The 17,832-nt window shown below is 43.0% G+C and overlaps 1 protein-coding gene across 1 annotated transcript in view; it reads left to right on the forward strand.

Moving 5' to 3' along the window:
- Positions 1-393: 393 nt before the first annotated feature.
- Positions 394-17,832, forward strand: part of LOC144603867 (myosin-16-like) — a 73,722-nt gene continuing 56,283 nt past the window's right edge. Inside the window, exons 1-8 of the mRNA XM_078417639.1 lie at positions 394-582; positions 4,403-4,546; positions 6,853-7,009; positions 9,273-9,300; positions 12,177-12,273; positions 14,321-14,413; positions 16,757-16,820; positions 16,995-17,093. Of these exons, the coding sequence (XP_078273765.1) occupies positions 418-582; positions 4,403-4,546; positions 6,853-7,009; positions 9,273-9,300; positions 12,177-12,273; positions 14,321-14,413; positions 16,757-16,820; positions 16,995-17,093 (847 nt within the window). The 5' untranslated portion in view covers positions 394-417. The remainder of the gene's footprint in view (positions 583-4,402; positions 4,547-6,852; positions 7,010-9,272; positions 9,301-12,176; positions 12,274-14,320; positions 14,414-16,756; positions 16,821-16,994; positions 17,094-17,832) is intronic.

The following is a 17,832-nucleotide window of genomic DNA, read 5'->3' on the forward strand; positions in this document are numbered from 1 at the left end:
CCGTTCTCTTCCCCACGCCCAAGTCCCCGCGGCCGAGCCACACCGGGCGCTGAAACATCCCACGGCCGAGCCGGGCGATGGAAGGCCCCGCGGCCGTACCGTGCGCAGCTAAGTCCCGCGGCCGAGCTGCGCCGGGCGATGGAAGGCCCCGCGGCCGAGCCGCGCCGGGCGATGGAAGGCCCCGCGGCCGAGCCGCGCCGGGCGATGGAAGGCTGCAAGAGATGCTGTGGGTAGTCAGACGGTCAGGTCAAAGCTTCTGAGTTCTACAATCCCTTACGTATCTGATCTTTCTCTCCCCCTGTCTTCTCTTGTACTGTCTCCTTCAGAGGGAGATCTTTGTTCTTCTCGAGCATACTCTGCAGACGATTTGAATCCAAAATGGGAGGCAAGGGAGAATGTGGAGACGATGTCGATCCAATGCCTTTCTTGGCTCCAACTGACAAGGAGAAAATGGACATCATGAAGAAGCCCTATGACATCAAGAGGTCCTGCTGGATCAAGGATGACAAGGAAGGCTTTGTTGAAGGAGAGATCCAGTCTGAAAAAGATGAGCAAGTCACTGTGAGGACGGTCAAGAATACAGTAAGTGGAAATTAAAATGCAATTTGTATTTGGGGAAACAGAAACCTAATGAGAACAGAATAGAATAGAATGAGTACAGCACAGGAACAGGCCACTCGGCCCACAATATCGGTGCCAAACACAATGTCAAAATAATCTAATTTAGTTTAATTTAGTTTAGAGATACAGCGTGGAAACAGGCCTTTCGGCCCACCGAGTCCGTACCGACCAGCGATCCCTGTGCACTAGTTCTATGTTATTCCAGTTTGGCATCCTACACACCCGGGGCAATTTAGAGAAACCAATTAACCGACAAACCTGCACGTCTTTGGAATATGGGAGGAAAATAGATCACTCGGAGAAAACCCGTGCAGTCACAGGGAGAAGGTACAATCTCCATACAGACAGCACCCATAGTCAGAATCTAACCCGGGTCTCTGGCTGGACTGGTATCAGTTATACTCTTCTACAGTAACATCATAGCTATCTTAAATCGCAATTTGAGATTTTTTTTAACGCAAATGACCTTCCTGAAACATCTGCGTCCCTGCTTTGGGAAACATTTAAAGCGTTTGTGAGAGGATGTATTATTGCTTTTCAAGCGTCTCAAAACAAGAAGAACCGAGCTGAACAGAATGACTTGGAAAGTCAGATAAGACAGTTAGACATAACAAATGCCATCGCTCCCTCTATTGAAATACATAATAAAATTGCAGTTCTCAAATATGAGTTAAATTATATCCTTTCAGCTCATATTTTAAGGCTTTTTCAATATACTAAACAAAAACATTTTGAATTTGGAGATAAACCACAGAAATTGCTAGCACGTCAACTCCGTAAATTAGAAGATGATTCTACAATTCATAAAATTAGATCAGAAAATGGAGATTTGCTTAAACTACCTAAGGATATTAATCAGAGATTTTTGCAATTTTATCAGTCATTATATTCATCAAAAATAACAGATACTTCTGCGCAGATGCAAAAGTTTTTGCAGGAATGTAATCTTCCTGGTTTGAATGTGAGTGATAGAAATTTACTGGGCGCAGAAATAACTATGAAAGACGTTGAAGAGACTATTAAATCCATGAAAAATGGGAAGACTCCTGGCCCTGATGGCTTAAATAATGAATTTTATAAAAAATTTAGTGGTTTGATCTCTCCACGTTTGCAAACTGTATATAGTCACGCCTTTAAACAACAGAGATTGCCACAAACTCTGACTGAATCAACAATAATCCTCATTCCTAAAAAAGATAAGGATTCTGAAGACCCTGGTTCGTATAGGGCGATAGCTCTTTTAAATACTGATCAGAAGATATTAGCGAAAATTTTAGCTCAGAGATTAAGTCTAGTTATAGACAAATTGATACACCCCGATCAATCAGGCTTTATAGCTAAACGATATTCATTTTTCAACTTGAGACGCTTGTTTAATATAATTTATTCAAATAGACTATTAAATGAAGATTTAGCAATCATCTCGCTAGATGCTGAAAAAGCATTTGATCAAGTAGAATGGCCCTATCTTTTCTCAGTGATGGAAAAATTTCAACTAGGTGAAAATTTTTGTGCATGGGTGAAACTTTTATATACATCCCCAACAGCTAGAATATTAACTAATCAAATGCTGTCATCTAAATTTCATTTAGCTAGGGGTTGTAGACAAGGATGTCCACTATCACCACTTTTATTTGCCCTTATTATAGAACCACTTGCTGAGAGTATTAGATCAAATTCAGATATTCATGGCTACAACACTAAACATACAACCAATAAAATTTCTTTATATGCGGATGATGTATTAATATATATTACAAAGCCAGAAATTAGCATTCCGAATTTATTAAATCTCATAACTCAATTTGGTTCATTTTCAGGTTATAGAATTAACTGGTATAAAAGTGAAATTATGCCAATAATGGAGCATAATCCGGCCATACTTCAACAATTTCCTTTTAAAATTGCCTATGAAAAGTTTAAATATCTTGGAATTTACGTGACTAGGAAATATACTTCTTTATTTAAATCAAATTTTCCTCCTTTACTTGCTAAATTACACAGAAATATCCAATTTTGGAAAACACTTCCTATATCATTAGTTGGTCGTAGTAATGCTATAAAGATGATCTTTCTTCCACAGCTACTATATTTATTTCAAGCAATTCCGATCTATCTTCCAAAAAAGTTTTTTTTTTAAATTGATTCAATTGTCACTAATTTTATTTGGGACTACAAGACTCATAGAATAAATAAAAGACACTTATGTAAGTCTAAAATTAATGGAGGAATTGCTTTACCTAACTTTTTATTTTATTATTGGGCGGTTAATATTAAAAATATAACCTGCTGGTTGGATGATTCTGATCAACAACCGGATTGGTTAAAGATGGAGAAAGAGGAATGTTTACCATTCGATATTGGTGCGATCCTCTTAGCTCCAATAAATTTAAATAAAAAAACATATGGAGGTAATCCCATTATACATAGTGTTATCCGTACCTGGAAACAATTAAAGCTTACGTTAAAATTGAGTAAATTATCTGTTTTCCTTCCTATTGCGAATAATCCTTCTTTTAAACCGTCTGTCTTAGATAGAGGCTTTGCTCAATGGAAAAGTTATGGAATCAAAAGGGTGGGAGATCTTTATCATAAGGGAACTTTTCTTTCGTTTCAGGAGTTATAGCAGAAGTACGGATTACATGTTAATAATTATTTTAGATATTTACAACTTAGAGATTATGTAAAATCACACATGCAAGAATATAAGTTTAGAGGTCCAGAAACACTTGATGTATGCCTGAATCGATATTATAATTCAAATAAATTAATATCCTTTATTTACAATACTCTCCTTGACACTGACATTCCGTCATCAGAATCTTATAGACGAGCATGGGAGGACGAATTGAATCAATTTATAATGCAAGATATATGGGATGAAAGCTTACAACATATACATCAATGTTCATTGAATACTAGACATTCCTTAATACAATTTAAAATAATACATAGATTACATTATTCGAAGACGAAATTAAATAGGATTTTTCCTAGTATCTCTCCTATTTGTGATAAATGTCAATTTCAAGAAGCTAATTTAACTCATATTTTCGTAACTTGTATAAAAATGCAAAACTTCTGGTTGGAGATTTTAAAAATAGTTTCTAAAGTTATTAATAAAAAATTAGATATGGACCCAAAATTAATTATATTAGGATTATCAGAACATACTACAAATTTTACAGTAAGTCAGGTACATTTTCTTGATTACAGTCTAATAACTGCGAAAAAATTAATACTTAAATTTTGGAAAAAACCAATAACCCCCACAATTAAAATGTGGACTACGGAAATGACAGAGACCCTGCATTTGGAAAAAATAAGGTTTGCCTTAATCGACAAACCTGAGTTATTTTTAAAAATATGGTCTCCATTTATTGAATTTTTAGAAAAGTAAATGGGTTTGGCACAGGATTAAAATAAAAAAATTTAAATTAAAAGTTGAAACTTGAGTTAGGGGTTGGATGTACAACTGTGGTTATTGTCTCCCGGATCTACTCCCTTTAATTTTTATTGTTAGATCCTTTTTTTTATTTTTATTAACCCTCTTATTCTCTCTCCCCAAGTTTATAGTTTTTTATTTTTATTTTTACTTTCTCTCTTCAAAAATTTAAAAATTGAAGCTATGTAAGAACTTTGTAACAAATGTGTTTTTTCTTATTTCTATTTGTACATATGCTTTTCAAAAAAAATAAATAAATAAAAAAAATAAAAAAAATACTCTTCTACAGTAACATCGTAGCTATTAATTCTGACCACGTTTTGATTTATGTTTCAGACTGTGACTTTGAAGAAGGATCTTGTTCAACAAATGAATCCACCTAAGTTTATTCAAGCCACAGACATGGCCAACCTGACCTTTCTGAATGAGGCCAGCGTCCTGGTGAATCTCCGAGATCGCTATGTCAACATGCGAATCTATGTAAGTCTCACACTCATCTTCACCTGCTCCTTTCTATCTGTGTGGGAAGGAACTGCAGAGGCTGGTTTATATCGAAAATAGACTTAAAAAGCTGGAGTACCTCAGCGGGATAGGCAGCATCCCTGGAGAGAAGGACTGACTGACGTTTCAGGTCAAGACCCTTCTTATAAACAATAGACAATAGACAATAGGTGCAGGATGAGGCCATTCGGCCCTTCGAGCCAGCACAGCCATTCAATGTGATCATGGCTGATCATTCTCAATCAGTACCCCTTTCCTGCCTTCTCCCCATACCCCCTGACTCTGCTATCCTTAAGAGCTCTATCTAGCTCTCTCTTGAATGCATTCAGAGAATTGGCCTCCACTGCCTTCTGAGGCAGAGAATTCCACAGATTCACAACTCTCTGACTGAAAATGTTTTTCCTCATCTCAGTTTTAAATGGCCTACCCCTTATTCTTAAACGGTGGCCCCTTGTTCTGGACTCCCCCAACATTGGGAACATGTTTCCTGCCTCTAACGTGTCCAGCCCATTAATAATCTTATACGTTTCGATAAGATCTCCTCTCATCCTTCTTCACCTCCACAAGAAGGTTCTCAATCTGAAATGTCAACCATTCCTTCTCTCCAGAGATGCTGCCTGTCCCGCTGAGTTACCCCAGCATTTTGTGTCTATCCTGTTTATCTGTGTTTGTTTGTGAGAAAGCAATGTGAAGGGACAGAGATCTCAATAGAAATGATGACCTGCCACGCTTTGTCCTGCCCACCTTTCTTCTTGTTTCTTCACCCCCCCCCCCCCCGATCGCTACAATCAGATTGAAGAAGGGTCCCGACCCAAAACATCACCTATCCATGTTCTTCAGCCTGCTGCCTGACCTGTGCTGTGAGTTACTCCAGCACTTTGAGTCTTTTTTTTGTTGTAAACCAGCATCTGCGGTTACTCGCGTCTCCATGGTTCATGGGGTGGTACACTCAACTGTGAATGAGAAGCTTGTGGATTCAATTTCTGCTGCAGAACATGAGTACAACGTTCTGGTTAATGTGCGGGGCGGTACATGGAACATAAGAGATGCCTTCCTTCTGCATTGGCCCTCAATGTGTCAAACATAATGCCAAGCTAAAGCAATCTCATCCGCCTGCACGTGATGCATATCCCTCCGTTCCCTACATATCCATGTGCCTATCTCAAAGCCTTAAAAACACCTCTGTCGTATCTGCTTCACCGAGCTGTGCATTCCAGCCGGAGTGAAAGACAAACTAGCCCACACACCGCCTTTAGATGTTGACTATCCCCCCTTATCGGCCGCGGGACGTTTCAGCGTCCGGTGCGGCTCGGCCGCGGGGACTGTGCGGGTCGGTCGGGGACGAGCTGTCTGTCCGTGGGCGTGGGGAAGAGAGTGGAAGTTTTGTTGCCTCCATCACAGTGAGGGGGTGTTTGGAGTCACTGTGATGGACGTTTGTGTTGGGGTCATGTGTCTTGTGTTCTTTTTTGTGTATGACTGCTATGTAATTTTGTTCGGTACCTTGGTACCGAATGACAAATAAAGCTCTGTTGAACTGTTGAACTTATAGCCATGCCCTATTGTTGGAGATGCTGAATTTCCGATGAGACATTAAACCGAGACCTTGTGATTTAAAAAATAAAGAAAACAAGGATTTTAAGAGTGTCAGGGGTTAAGGGGAGAAGGCAGGAGAATGAGGTTGAGAGGGGGGGGGAAGATAGATCAGCCATGATTGAATGGCGGAGTAGACTTGATGGGCCGAATGGCCCAATTCTGCTCCTGTAACTCATGAACTTATGAATTATTTCATTGGTGCCTTTACAATAGACAATAGGTGCAGGAGGAGGCCATTCGGCCCTTCGAGCCATTCAATGTGATCATGACTGATCATTCTCAATCAGTACCCCGTTCCTGCCTTCTCCCCATACCCCCTGACTCCCCTATCCTTAAGAGCTCTATCTAGCTCTCTCTTGAATGCATTCAGAGAATTGGCCTCCACTGCCTTCTGAGGCAGAGAATTCCACAGATTCACAACTCTCTGACTGAAAAGGTTTTTCCTTTGGGAGTGTTTTGTGTCTAATTCTGGGCTGAATTTACAACAGGAACAATTTCAAAGGCCTTTCATTGTCTGAGAAGTGTTCTGAAGTCATGATAAGTTCCATGTTCTGTCAATCCTTGTTCTGTTATTGTAGCTTTGGGTCAGTTGTGGATATTTACTAAAGACTTTGTGAAATCAATGAAGCAAAGGTGTTGCTTTAAAGGGAAGCACGTTCTCATTCCATTCCACCTGTTTTTGATGTTTGCAGACATATTCTGGGCTGTTCTGTGTCACTGTGAACCCCTACAAATGGCTTCCCATCTACGGCACCAGAGTGGCGAATATGTACAAGGGCAGGAAACGCAATGAGATGCCTCCTCATCTTTTCTCAATCTCTGACAACGCATATCATGACATGCTCATGGGTAAGGAACTGATCGATCGGACCCAAAGTTCTGAATTCAGTACCGAGAAGATTTCTGCATCAAATATTGAAAGGTCGCTTTGATCAATAAACCTTCTTAATTAGTTTAGTTCAGTTTAGTTTATTGTCACATATACCAAGGTACAGTGAAAAGCTTTCATTGCATGCTGACTAGTCAGCTAATCTGAAGAAGGGTCTTGACCTGAAACATCACCCATTCCTTCTCTCCAGAGATGCTGCCTGTCCCACTGAGTTACTCCAGCTTTTGTGTGTCTATCTTCAGTTGAAAGACTATGATGAAGACAAGACTATACTTAGTTTAGTTTATAGTGAAAAGCTTTTGTTGCGTGCTTACCATGATTACAATCAAGCCATCCACCGTGTACAGATACAAGGTAAAGTGAAGAACATTTAGTGCACGATAAAGTCCGATTAAAGATAGTTTGAGGGTAGAGAGTAGCTGTGGATCGCTTTCTGGTCGCTGATAGGATGGTTCAGTTGCCTGATTACAGCTGGGAAGAAACTGTCCCTGCTTATTTTATGTGTAGGAAGGAACTGTAGATACTGGTTTACACCGAGGATAGACACAAAATGCTGGAGTAACTCAGCGGGTCAGGCAGCATCTCTGGAGAGAAGGAATCGGTGACGTTTCGGCTACCCTGCTTATTTTTTATTATCGATTGGCTATTTTAATCAACTAAGTTCCATATTTTTATGGAAAGGGCTGGCAGACGTTCGACAGAAGCTCCATTTACAGCAGGAATTAGAGGCAGCACAGATGTTATGGCAGGATGTACAGCAAACCATCCATTTACTCAGCAAACAAAGTCTGTTTAAACAACAGAGGGCGGCAAACAGGCTGACCGGTCCACTTAGAAACCGGAGTGTTTACCGGCTGAATGAAATCAATCTTAATTTAAAACTATTACCAGCTTTTTGATTAGAAAAATTGAGTTGTTCCTTTTGTAAAATGCACTGGTTGGAGGGGAGTTGTCTGCATATGTTGTGGGTGAAATCAAACCAGATACCTCCAACAGTGCAGTGTACACGATGTGATTTGCACACAAATTATTTCCCTTCTGGCCGAGGGTGATAATGTCACATTTTACTTGTATGCAAGTTGGAATCAAGAGTAAATAGGGTTTTGGTAGCAGATGGAATCTGGGTACTCTTTGAGTAGTACATACTGTTGACTTCGGGAGGATTTCAGTGTTTACACGAGCCAGTTCCACCAAACCATTGCCACATTTACTCTCTCTCTTTCAGCCTCTCTTTTGGTCCTCCCCAGTACGTTCTCTGAGCACAAAGTCTGCCATAGTTTAGTTTAATTTAGAGATACAGCGCAGAAACAGGTCCTTCGGTCCACCGAGTCCGCGCCGACCAGCGATCCCTGCACATTACCACTATCCTACACACACAAGGGACAATTTACAATTATACCAAGCCAATTTAACCTACAAACCTGCACGTCTTTGGAGTGTGGGAGGAAACCAGAGATTCCGGGGAAAACCCACGCAGGTCCCAGGGAGAACGTACAAACTCCGTACAGACAAGCGCCCGTGGTCAGGATCGAACCCGGGACTCTGGCGCTGTAAGGCAGCACTCTACCTCTGTGCCACCATGCCACCCCATAGCTTCTCTCATTTGATCTCTATTCTTCTTTGCCAGTATGTCCTTCTCCTCATCTCTCAATGACATCGGCCCCCTAGTGATCCTTTTACACCTCCTGGTCGCAAAGTGGGGATCAGAATGTGCAGGAAAACACAGCAACTCAGCAGATCAGGCAGCAACTGTGGAGGGAATGGATAACAGATGTTCCGGGTCGGGACTCTTCTTCAGACTGATTGTAGTTGGGAAAGATTATGAAAGCTGGGAAAGACAGCTGAGGGTGATGAGTGTTTATAAGTAAAAGGGGAGTTACTATCAAGACTGTTACTATCAAGTCAGCAGAAATGGAGCCTTACTTGCTGATGCTTTGAGAATGTTGGAACTGCAGAGAAGAATATCAAACGTAGATTCCTACACCCCTGAAACATTTTGATATTAGCAGCATTTTGACCTGTGTACGAAATTGCAATAATTTTGCAGCCTGCAATTCATGGGTTGTTTGAGAATGGTACCAAGGTGATGCCAATGTTATGTGCAGAAAAAAACACGCCATTACCGATTTAATGCTGTAACCTTTTAGTATTGGTATTAACTTTCATAATGGAAGAGACAGAAATGATGCCTTTCACTAATGTTTCTTTGCCTTTTTTTTGCAGAGCGTGAAAATCAGTCAATGTTGATCACGTAAGTTCCTGTTTATATAAATCTATTTTTTTAAACACAAGTCTGATCTACAACAAATTATTTTTAAAAAGCCAACAAAGGACCCGTAAAACGAATCTAGACAAACTGGTTTAAATCTTAGAGAACTGAGTATAGAAGTTGGGAGGTCATGTTGCAGTTGTATAAGACGTTGGTGAGGCCACATTGAGAGCATAGTGTTCAGTTCTGGGCACCGTGTTATAGGAAAGATGTTGTCAAGCTGGAAAGGGTACAGAGAAGATTTACGAGGATGTTGCCAGGACTAGAGGGTCTGAGCTATAGGCAGAGGTTGAGTAGGCTGGGCCTCTATTCCTTGGAGCACAAGGAGGATGAGCTGGTGATCTTATAGATGTGTATAAGATCTTGAGAGGAATAGATCGGGTAGATGTACAGAGTCTTTTGCCCGGAGTAGGTGAATTGAGGACCAGAGGACATTGGGGAAAAGTGAAGGGGAAAAGATTTAATAGGAATCAGAGTGGTAACTATTTCACACAAGTTGCCAGAGGAGGTAGTTAAGGCAGATAGTATCCCAACATTAAAGAAGTAGTTAGACAGGTACATGGATAGGACAGGTTTGGAGGGATATGGACCAAATGCTGGCAGGTGGGACTAGTGTAGCTGGGACATGTTGGCCGGTGTGGGTAAGTTGGGCCGAAGGGCCTGTTTCCACACTGTATCACTCTATGACTCTAGTAGAAACAAGGAACAAACTGCTGATGCTGGTTAATACACAAATGGACTCGAAGTGCTGGAGCAACTCTGCAGGTCAGGCAGCATCTCTGGAGAACATGGATAGGCGATGTTAATTGCTTCCATCCTGGATAATCCTTCAGTGAAAGCCCAACCCTTACTAACATTTGTTAGATTCCCAGCCATGAACCCATGCTGAAATATCAAGATGCCAGAAATATGAAATAAAATCATAAGATGCCGGAAACACTCAGCAGGTCAGGCAGGATGGATGAGAAAGTCTGAAGAAGGGTCTCGACCCAAAACGTCACCCATTCCTTCTCTCCCGAGATGCTGCCTGACCTGCTGAGTTTGTGAATAAAAACCTTCGATTGGTACCAGCATCTGCAGTTATTTTCTTATAGGCTGGATGAGCAATTTGGGTGGTTTCACAATTTGCAACTCTCCAATCCTTTTGTCTCACACCTTCTGTGTTATTCTCTGGCCTGTGTTACAACCACCTGCCTATTAAAAAGCCCCCTTTGCCTGAGTCCCCCTGTCACCTGCTGCCCCTTGTCATGCCTCCCCCTCCTAGCCTTACAATCAGTCTGAGGAAGGTTCCCCACCCAAAACGTCACATATCCATATTCTTCAGAGATGATGCCTGACCCGCTGAGTTACTCCAGCACTTTGTGTCCTTTACGACCCGAAACATTGTCTGTCCATTCCTTCCACGGATGCTGCCCGACCCGCTGAGTTCCTCCAGCACTGCGTGTTTTTTCCACATCTTTGTGTTTTCCCATCTGGACTTCCTTCACAACAGTCAGTTAATGTGCCCGTAAGTACCAGCAAGCAGAGGTTTATGGCTCTTCTTGCACTGAGTTTGGATATATCAGTCTGAAGAAGGGTCTCGACCCGAAACGTCACCCATTCCTTCTCTCCTGAGATGCTGCCTGACCTGCTGAGTTACTCCAGCATTTTGTGAATAAATACCTTCGATTTGTACCAGCATCTGCAGTTATTTTCTTACACCTAGATATATTAGAGATATATTCGTGTGCTTAGCATAAGAATAAGGGGAAACATAATGAATCAATACCAAGGAAGGAAATGATGGATGTGATTTGGTCAGATTATCGTCAGCCATCAGTGCATGTTACCCTGACGACTGATGCTAGCTTGTGTTAAGTGGAACTACAGTGCCACCACTAGGGGTAAGACTGAATAGCAAGTACAGGTCCACCATCAATATTCCGGCACCCTTTGTTCCAGGGCCTTGGTGGATTATCCGTTTTGCCAGACCAACAGAGGTCACTAATAATAATAATTCAACTCTAACCCACTAATTATACCCCTCCCATGTCTCTCAAGCACCATGGATTGCTGGAAACGTAAATAAAACAAATATAAAATGTGAATTAAATGATTGAAGAAATACATTAGTACTGGTATAAAATGATACGGGTTTGTTAGTACAGTAAGCAAAAATAAGCTAAGAATCGCACAAGACCGAGGGGGTCACCATGAACAACTATGGATGAAGGAGCAGGGGGTAGAGTTGCTGCCTTACAGTGCCTGGAGACCCGGGTTCCATCCTCACTACGGATGCTGTCTGAACGGATGTGCATGTTTCCCCTGTGACCACGTGGGTTTGTTCTGGGTGATCAGGTTTCTTCCTGTGACACAAGGACATGTGGGTATGTAGGTTCATTGGCCTTGAAAAACTATCCCAAGGGTGTGGGGAGTGGATTACATAGAACTAGTTTGGACACGTCAACATTGTGAACATTGGGCAGCGTGGACTCAGTGGCCCAAAGAGATGCTGCAGCTCTAAACTAAACCTAAACTGATGTCTTTGAAGTAAAGGGAACAGAAGATTCATCAGTCCCCTTGTTTGCTCTTGTGCCACATCCTTGTAGGAACATTGTGCTTGCTGCTCAGAGTACTTGACATTGGTTTAGAGACACAGGAGCTGAAGTGATTCAATTTGGTCCATCGAGTCTGCTCCTCCATTCGATCATGGCTGATCTATTTTTTCCTCCCAATCCAATTATCCTGTCTTTAAAAATACCCAAAGTTTCAGCATTTCAAGGAATGCAGATTTTCAGGTAGTGAAAGTGAAAAGAATATTTGCAATTCGACTTGAGAAATCAATGAGCATCTAAATATGACTTTTTTTTCCCACACAGAGGAGAATCTGGTGCTGGAAAGACTGAAAATACCAAGAAGGTTATCCAGTATTTTGCCAACATGGGTGGCTGTAAGCCAGTCGGTGGTGAAGAGAAGGTAGGATTGGAACTAGGGTGAAGAAGTGCGAAGTGATGAGAAAAAAACAATATCTACTCAGTACAATAATTATAAAGGTGATGCAGGAAAAGTGACAACTAGGGCTTATAGGTCACATTCTTTGAATGGACTGGGACCTTGAGAAGGTTGTTTAGAAAGTATATCTTCAGCATTATTAGACAACGTCTATAAAACAAAATCAAGAAAGTTTTGCTAAAACAGGAGACATAGCCCAGTCCATCATGCAATCCAACCTACCTTCCATGGGCTCCATTTATACTTCATGCTGCCTCGGCAAGGCCAGCAGCATAATCAAGGACCAGAGTCACCCCGGTCACCAGAACAAGGGGCCACAGTTTAAGAATAAGGGGTAGGCCATTTAGAACTGAGATGAGGAAGAACTTTTTCAGTCAGAGAGTTGTGAATCTATGGAATTCTCTGCCTCAGAAGGCAGTGGAGGCAAATTCTCTGAATGCATTCAAGAGAGAGCTAGATAGAGCTCTTAAGGATAGCGGAGTCAGGGGGTATGGGGAGAAGGCAGGAACGGGGTATTGATTGAGAATGATCAGCCATGATCACATTGAATGGCAGTGCTGGCTCGAAGGGCCGAATGGCCTCCTCCTGCACTTATTGTCTATTGTCTATTGTCACTCCCTCTTTTCCCCACTCCCATCAGGCAAGAGGTACAGAAGTGTGAAAATGCACACCTCCAGATTCAGGGACAGTTTCTTCCCAGCTGTTATCAGGTGACTGAACCATCCTATCGCCAGCTAGAGAGCAGTCCTGGGCTACCAGCTACCTCTTTGGAGACCTTCGAACTATCTTTAATTGGAATTTAATCGAACTTTACTGGACTTTATCTTGCACTAAATGTTATTGACTTTATCCTGTATCTGTACACTCTGACGGCTTGATTGTAATCACGTATAGTCTGACTCGATAGCACGCAACAAAAAAGCTTTTCTCTCTATCTCGGTACACATGATAGTAAGAAACTAAACCAAAACTAAGCTAAACTTTGGTTCATTGTTTATATGAACCAATCTAATTATGACCTTTGCAGCTTTTATCACAGCTCAGTCAGATGTATGACTGAATTTAAAAGAGAGTTAGATAAAGCTCTAGGGGCTAGTTGCGAATTAGTGGAATTCTCTGCCACAGAGGGCAGTGGACACCAATTCACTGGATGAATTTAAAAGAAAGTTAGATAGAGCTCTAGGGGCTAGCGGAATCAAGGGATATGGGGAGAAGGCAGGCACAGGTTACTGATTGTGGATGATCAGCCATGATCACAATGAATGGCGGTGCTGGATCGAAGGGCCACATGGCCTCCTCCTGCACCTATTTTCTATGTTTCTATGTATGATAAACATAGTTTATGTCACACCAGTTACATTATATAACTGTGTAAGAAGAAACTGCAGAAGCTGGTTTACACCATAGATAGACACAAAATGCTGGAGTAACTCAGCGGGTCAGGCAGCATCTCTGGAGAGAAGGAATGGGTGACGTTTTAGGTCAAGACCCTTCTTCAGACTGGGTCTGCAGTCTGAAGAAGGGTCTCAAGCCGAAATGTCACCCATTCCTTCTCTCCAGAGATGCTGCCTGTCCTGCTGAGTTACTCCGGCATTTTGTGCATTATATAACTAGTATTACATACAAATAATTTCTTAATTCAAACATTTTGCGAAGTAAATTTGGAACTGTTGGTCATTATTTACCACTGTAGGTTTTAATGTATCTGAGGGTTTAATGTTATATCCTTAATTTTGTTACTCCTGAAGTGAGTTTACTCTTTAAAAAGATATATTTATGCAGGATTTCAAGATGTATTCAAGGGAGAGTTGGATGTGGCTGTTTGGGCTAATGGAATCAAGGGATATGGGGAGAAAGCAGGGATGGGGTACTGATTCTGGATGATCAGCCATGATCATTAGTGTTGAATGGCCGACTCCTGCACCAATTTTCTATGTTTCTATGTTTCTAAAATGTGTTGAACTGTTACCAGACATTTCACTTTTTCTTTTCTGCTTCTTTATTTATAAAGGGCTCCCTGGAAGATCAAGTCATCCAGGCCAACCCTGTGCTAGAAGCTTTTGGCAACGCCAAGACCACCAGAAACAACAACTCCTCGCGCTTTGTAAGTCTTTGTTTGCTCTTTGCCTTCCGTGATTTCCGCCTCTATTGTCTCATCTCCAACACGTCAGTAGGGAATCGGACTGGAGTTGCTTTCCAATTATATGAACAACTTCCATAGGTTAAATTCATTCACAAAATGCTGGAGTAACTCAGCAGGTCAGGCAGCATCTCAGGAGAGAAGGAATGGGTGACGTTTCGGGTCGAGACTCTTCTTCAGACTGATGTCAGGGGGGCAGGACAAAGGAAGGATATAGGTGGAGACAGGGAGATAGAGGGAAAACTGGGAAAGGGGGGGGGGGGGAAGAGAGGGACAGAGGAACTATCTAAAGTTGGAGAAGTCAATGTTCATACCGCTGGGCTGTAAGCTGCCCAAGCGAAATATGAGGTGCTGTTCCTCCAATTTCCGGTGGGCCTCACTATGGCACTGGAGGAGGCCCATGACAGAAAGGTCAGACTGGGAGTGGGAGGGGGAGTTGAAGTGCTCAGCCACCGGGAGATCAGGTTGGTTAAGGCGGACTGAGCGAAGGTGTTGAGCGAAACGATCGCCGAGCCTGCGTTTGGTTTCGCCGATGTAAAGAAGTTGACATCTAGAGCAGTGGATGCAATAGATGAGGTTGGAGGAGGTGCAGGTGAACCTCTGTCTCACCTGGAAAGACTGTTTGGGTCCTTGGATGGAGTCGAGGGGGGAGGTAAAGGGGCAGGTGTTGCATCTCCTGCGGTTGCAGGGGAAAGTGCCCGGGGATGGGGTGGTTTGGGTCGGAAGGGACGAGTGGACCAGGGAGTTACGGAGGGAACGGTCTCTGCGGAACGCAGAAAGGGGAGGGGATGGGAAGATGTGGCCAGTAGTGGGGTCCTGTTGTGGGGTCCAAAGGTTAAATGGGAGGCACAGTGGCGAGGCGGGTAGAGCCGCTGCCTCACCGCGCCAGAGACACAGTTTTGATTCTGACCTCAGGTGCTGTTTGTATGGAGTTTGCACATTCTCCCTGTGACCTTGTGGGTTTCCTCTGGGCACACTGGCTTCCTCCCACATCCCAAAGACGGCGGGTTTTATTGGCTTCTGTAAATTGCCCCGAGTGTGCAAGGAGCGGGTGTGAAAGTGGGATAACATAGAACTAGTGTGAACGGGCGATCAATGGTCAGCGTGGACTCAGAGGGCTGAAGGTGCGTTTAGGAAGAAACTGCAGACGCTGGTTTACACCGAAGATAGACACAGAGTGCTGGAGTAACTCAGCGGGACAGGCAGCATCTCTGGAGAGAAGGAATGGGTGACGTCTGAAGAAGGCTCTTGACCCGAAGCATCACCCATTCCTTCTCTCCAGAGATGCTGCCTGACCTGCTGAGTTACTCCAGCATTTTGTGTCGACCTTGGTAACGTTCAGTGTCAAATAAGAATAAACTGGAAATAAACATCTGACCCTAAGCAAGTGTGTTTGACTTGACATACAAATAGAAGGTGCTGGAAATACTCTCTGGGACAGGCAGCCGGTGTGGAGAGAGAGTTAAAATTCAGGTCCATGATCTTTCACAGAACATAGAACATAGAACGGCACAGCTCAGCAACAGGCCCTTCGGCCCACAATCATTACTTACAGAATAATGAAAGGCATCGATAGAGTGGATGTGGAAAGGATGTTTCCACTGGTGGGAGAGTCTAGGACCAGAGGTCACAGCCTGAGAATTAATGGGCGCTCTTTTAGAAAGGAGGTGAGGAGGAACTTCTTTAGTCAGAGGGTAGTTAATCTGTGGAACTCATTGCCACAGAGGGCTGTGGAGGCCAAGTCAGTGGATATTTTTAAGGCAGAGACAGACAAATTCTTGATTAGAACGGGTGTCAGGGGTTATGGGGAGAAGGCAGTAAAATGGGATTAGGAGGCAGAGTTCAGCCGTGATTGAATGGCAGAGTAGACTCGATGGGCCGAATGGCCTAATTCTACTCCTATAACCTGTGAATGTGAACTTGTGAACAGTGCCTGTGCCGTACATGATGCTAAGACCACTGTCCACACATAATCCATATCCCTATTCAAAATCATATTATGGTTACTATCATATGACACAATCATATTACTGGCATATTTGACTCCACCACCACCACTGGCTGCAGGTTCCAATTGCTCACCACCTTCTGTGTAAAAACAAACCCAACATCTTTCATTAGAACTCGAGAAAATTAGTGTTGAGTTCCATCCTGAAGGGAGTAAGGAGCGTTATGTTGTGTGTGCGTGCGTGCATGCGTGTGTAAGCGAGCGTGCAAGTGTGCGCACATATATTTAGGACTGAAGTTGAATATTAATGGTAACTCGTAGCAAAATACCGTCTAATTTCACTCTCTCATCCTCTCAAGGGAAAATTCATTCGCATTCACTTTGGTCCGACTGGCAAACTCTCGGGTGCTGATATTGAGAGCTGTAAGCATATGTATTTATTCATACATATATTTTTTAAAGCTGCATTTGTTATTTAAAGAACGTTAGCCGTTTGAGATTTCTGCCATTTCATGATTTTGTGACAATAAGCTGAACTGAACAATTTGAACACTGGAGAGTTTGATTCACACGTTTGCAATGTGTCTGTTCATTCAGATTTGCTTGAAAAGTCGCGTGTGATCTCGCAACAATCAGCTGAGAGAGGCTACCACATCTTCTATCAGCTCTTGTCTGGAAAGATCCCAAGCATAATCGGTAAGTGGTTGGTAGTTAACAAGCATCATTAACTCACAAAGCACTGGGAAGAAACTATCCTCAGTCCATAAAGGGAGCCCAGCGCAGCTATCAAATATGAATCATGGTGATCACACAACTACTCCGCTCAGCATCATTGCCAATTTATTGATTGAATTGATTGAAAGGTTCAGCATGGAAACAGGCCCTTCGGCCCATCAAGTTCATGCCGACCATCGCTCACCCGTTCACACTACAGTAGTTCTATGCTGTCCCACTTTCTCAACCGCCCCCTACACATTGGGGAACAATTTGCAGAGGCCAATTGACCTGCGGACCAGTATGTCTTTGGGAGGAAACCGGAGCACCCGGAGAGAACTCCACTCGGTCAAAGGGAGAACGTGTAAACTCCACACGGAGAGCGCCCGAGGTCAGACTCGAACTCGGGTCTCTGGCGCTGCGAGGCAGCAGCTCTACCATCTGTACCACTGTGTGGCCCCTACTTTGCTGGGCCAGATGTGTGCGAGTAGACAGGAATGCAAATAGCAGTGGCACAGGGGTAGAGTTGCTGCCTTACAGCGCCAGAGACCCGGGTTCGATCCTGACGGCGGGTGCCGTCTGTACGGAGTTTGTACGTTCTCCCCGTGGCCTACGTGGGTTTTCGCCAAGATCTTCGGTCTCCTCCCACACTCCAAAGACGTACAGGTTTGTAGGTTCATTGGCTTGGCACAAATGTAAATTGTCCCGAGTCCGTGTAGGA

The sequence above is a fragment of the Rhinoraja longicauda genome, chromosome 21 (genome assembly GCF_053455715.1).
Source record: "Rhinoraja longicauda isolate Sanriku21f chromosome 21, sRhiLon1.1, whole genome shotgun sequence".
Classification (NCBI taxonomy): Eukaryota; Metazoa; Chordata; class Chondrichthyes; order Rajiformes; family Arhynchobatidae; genus Rhinoraja; species Rhinoraja longicauda.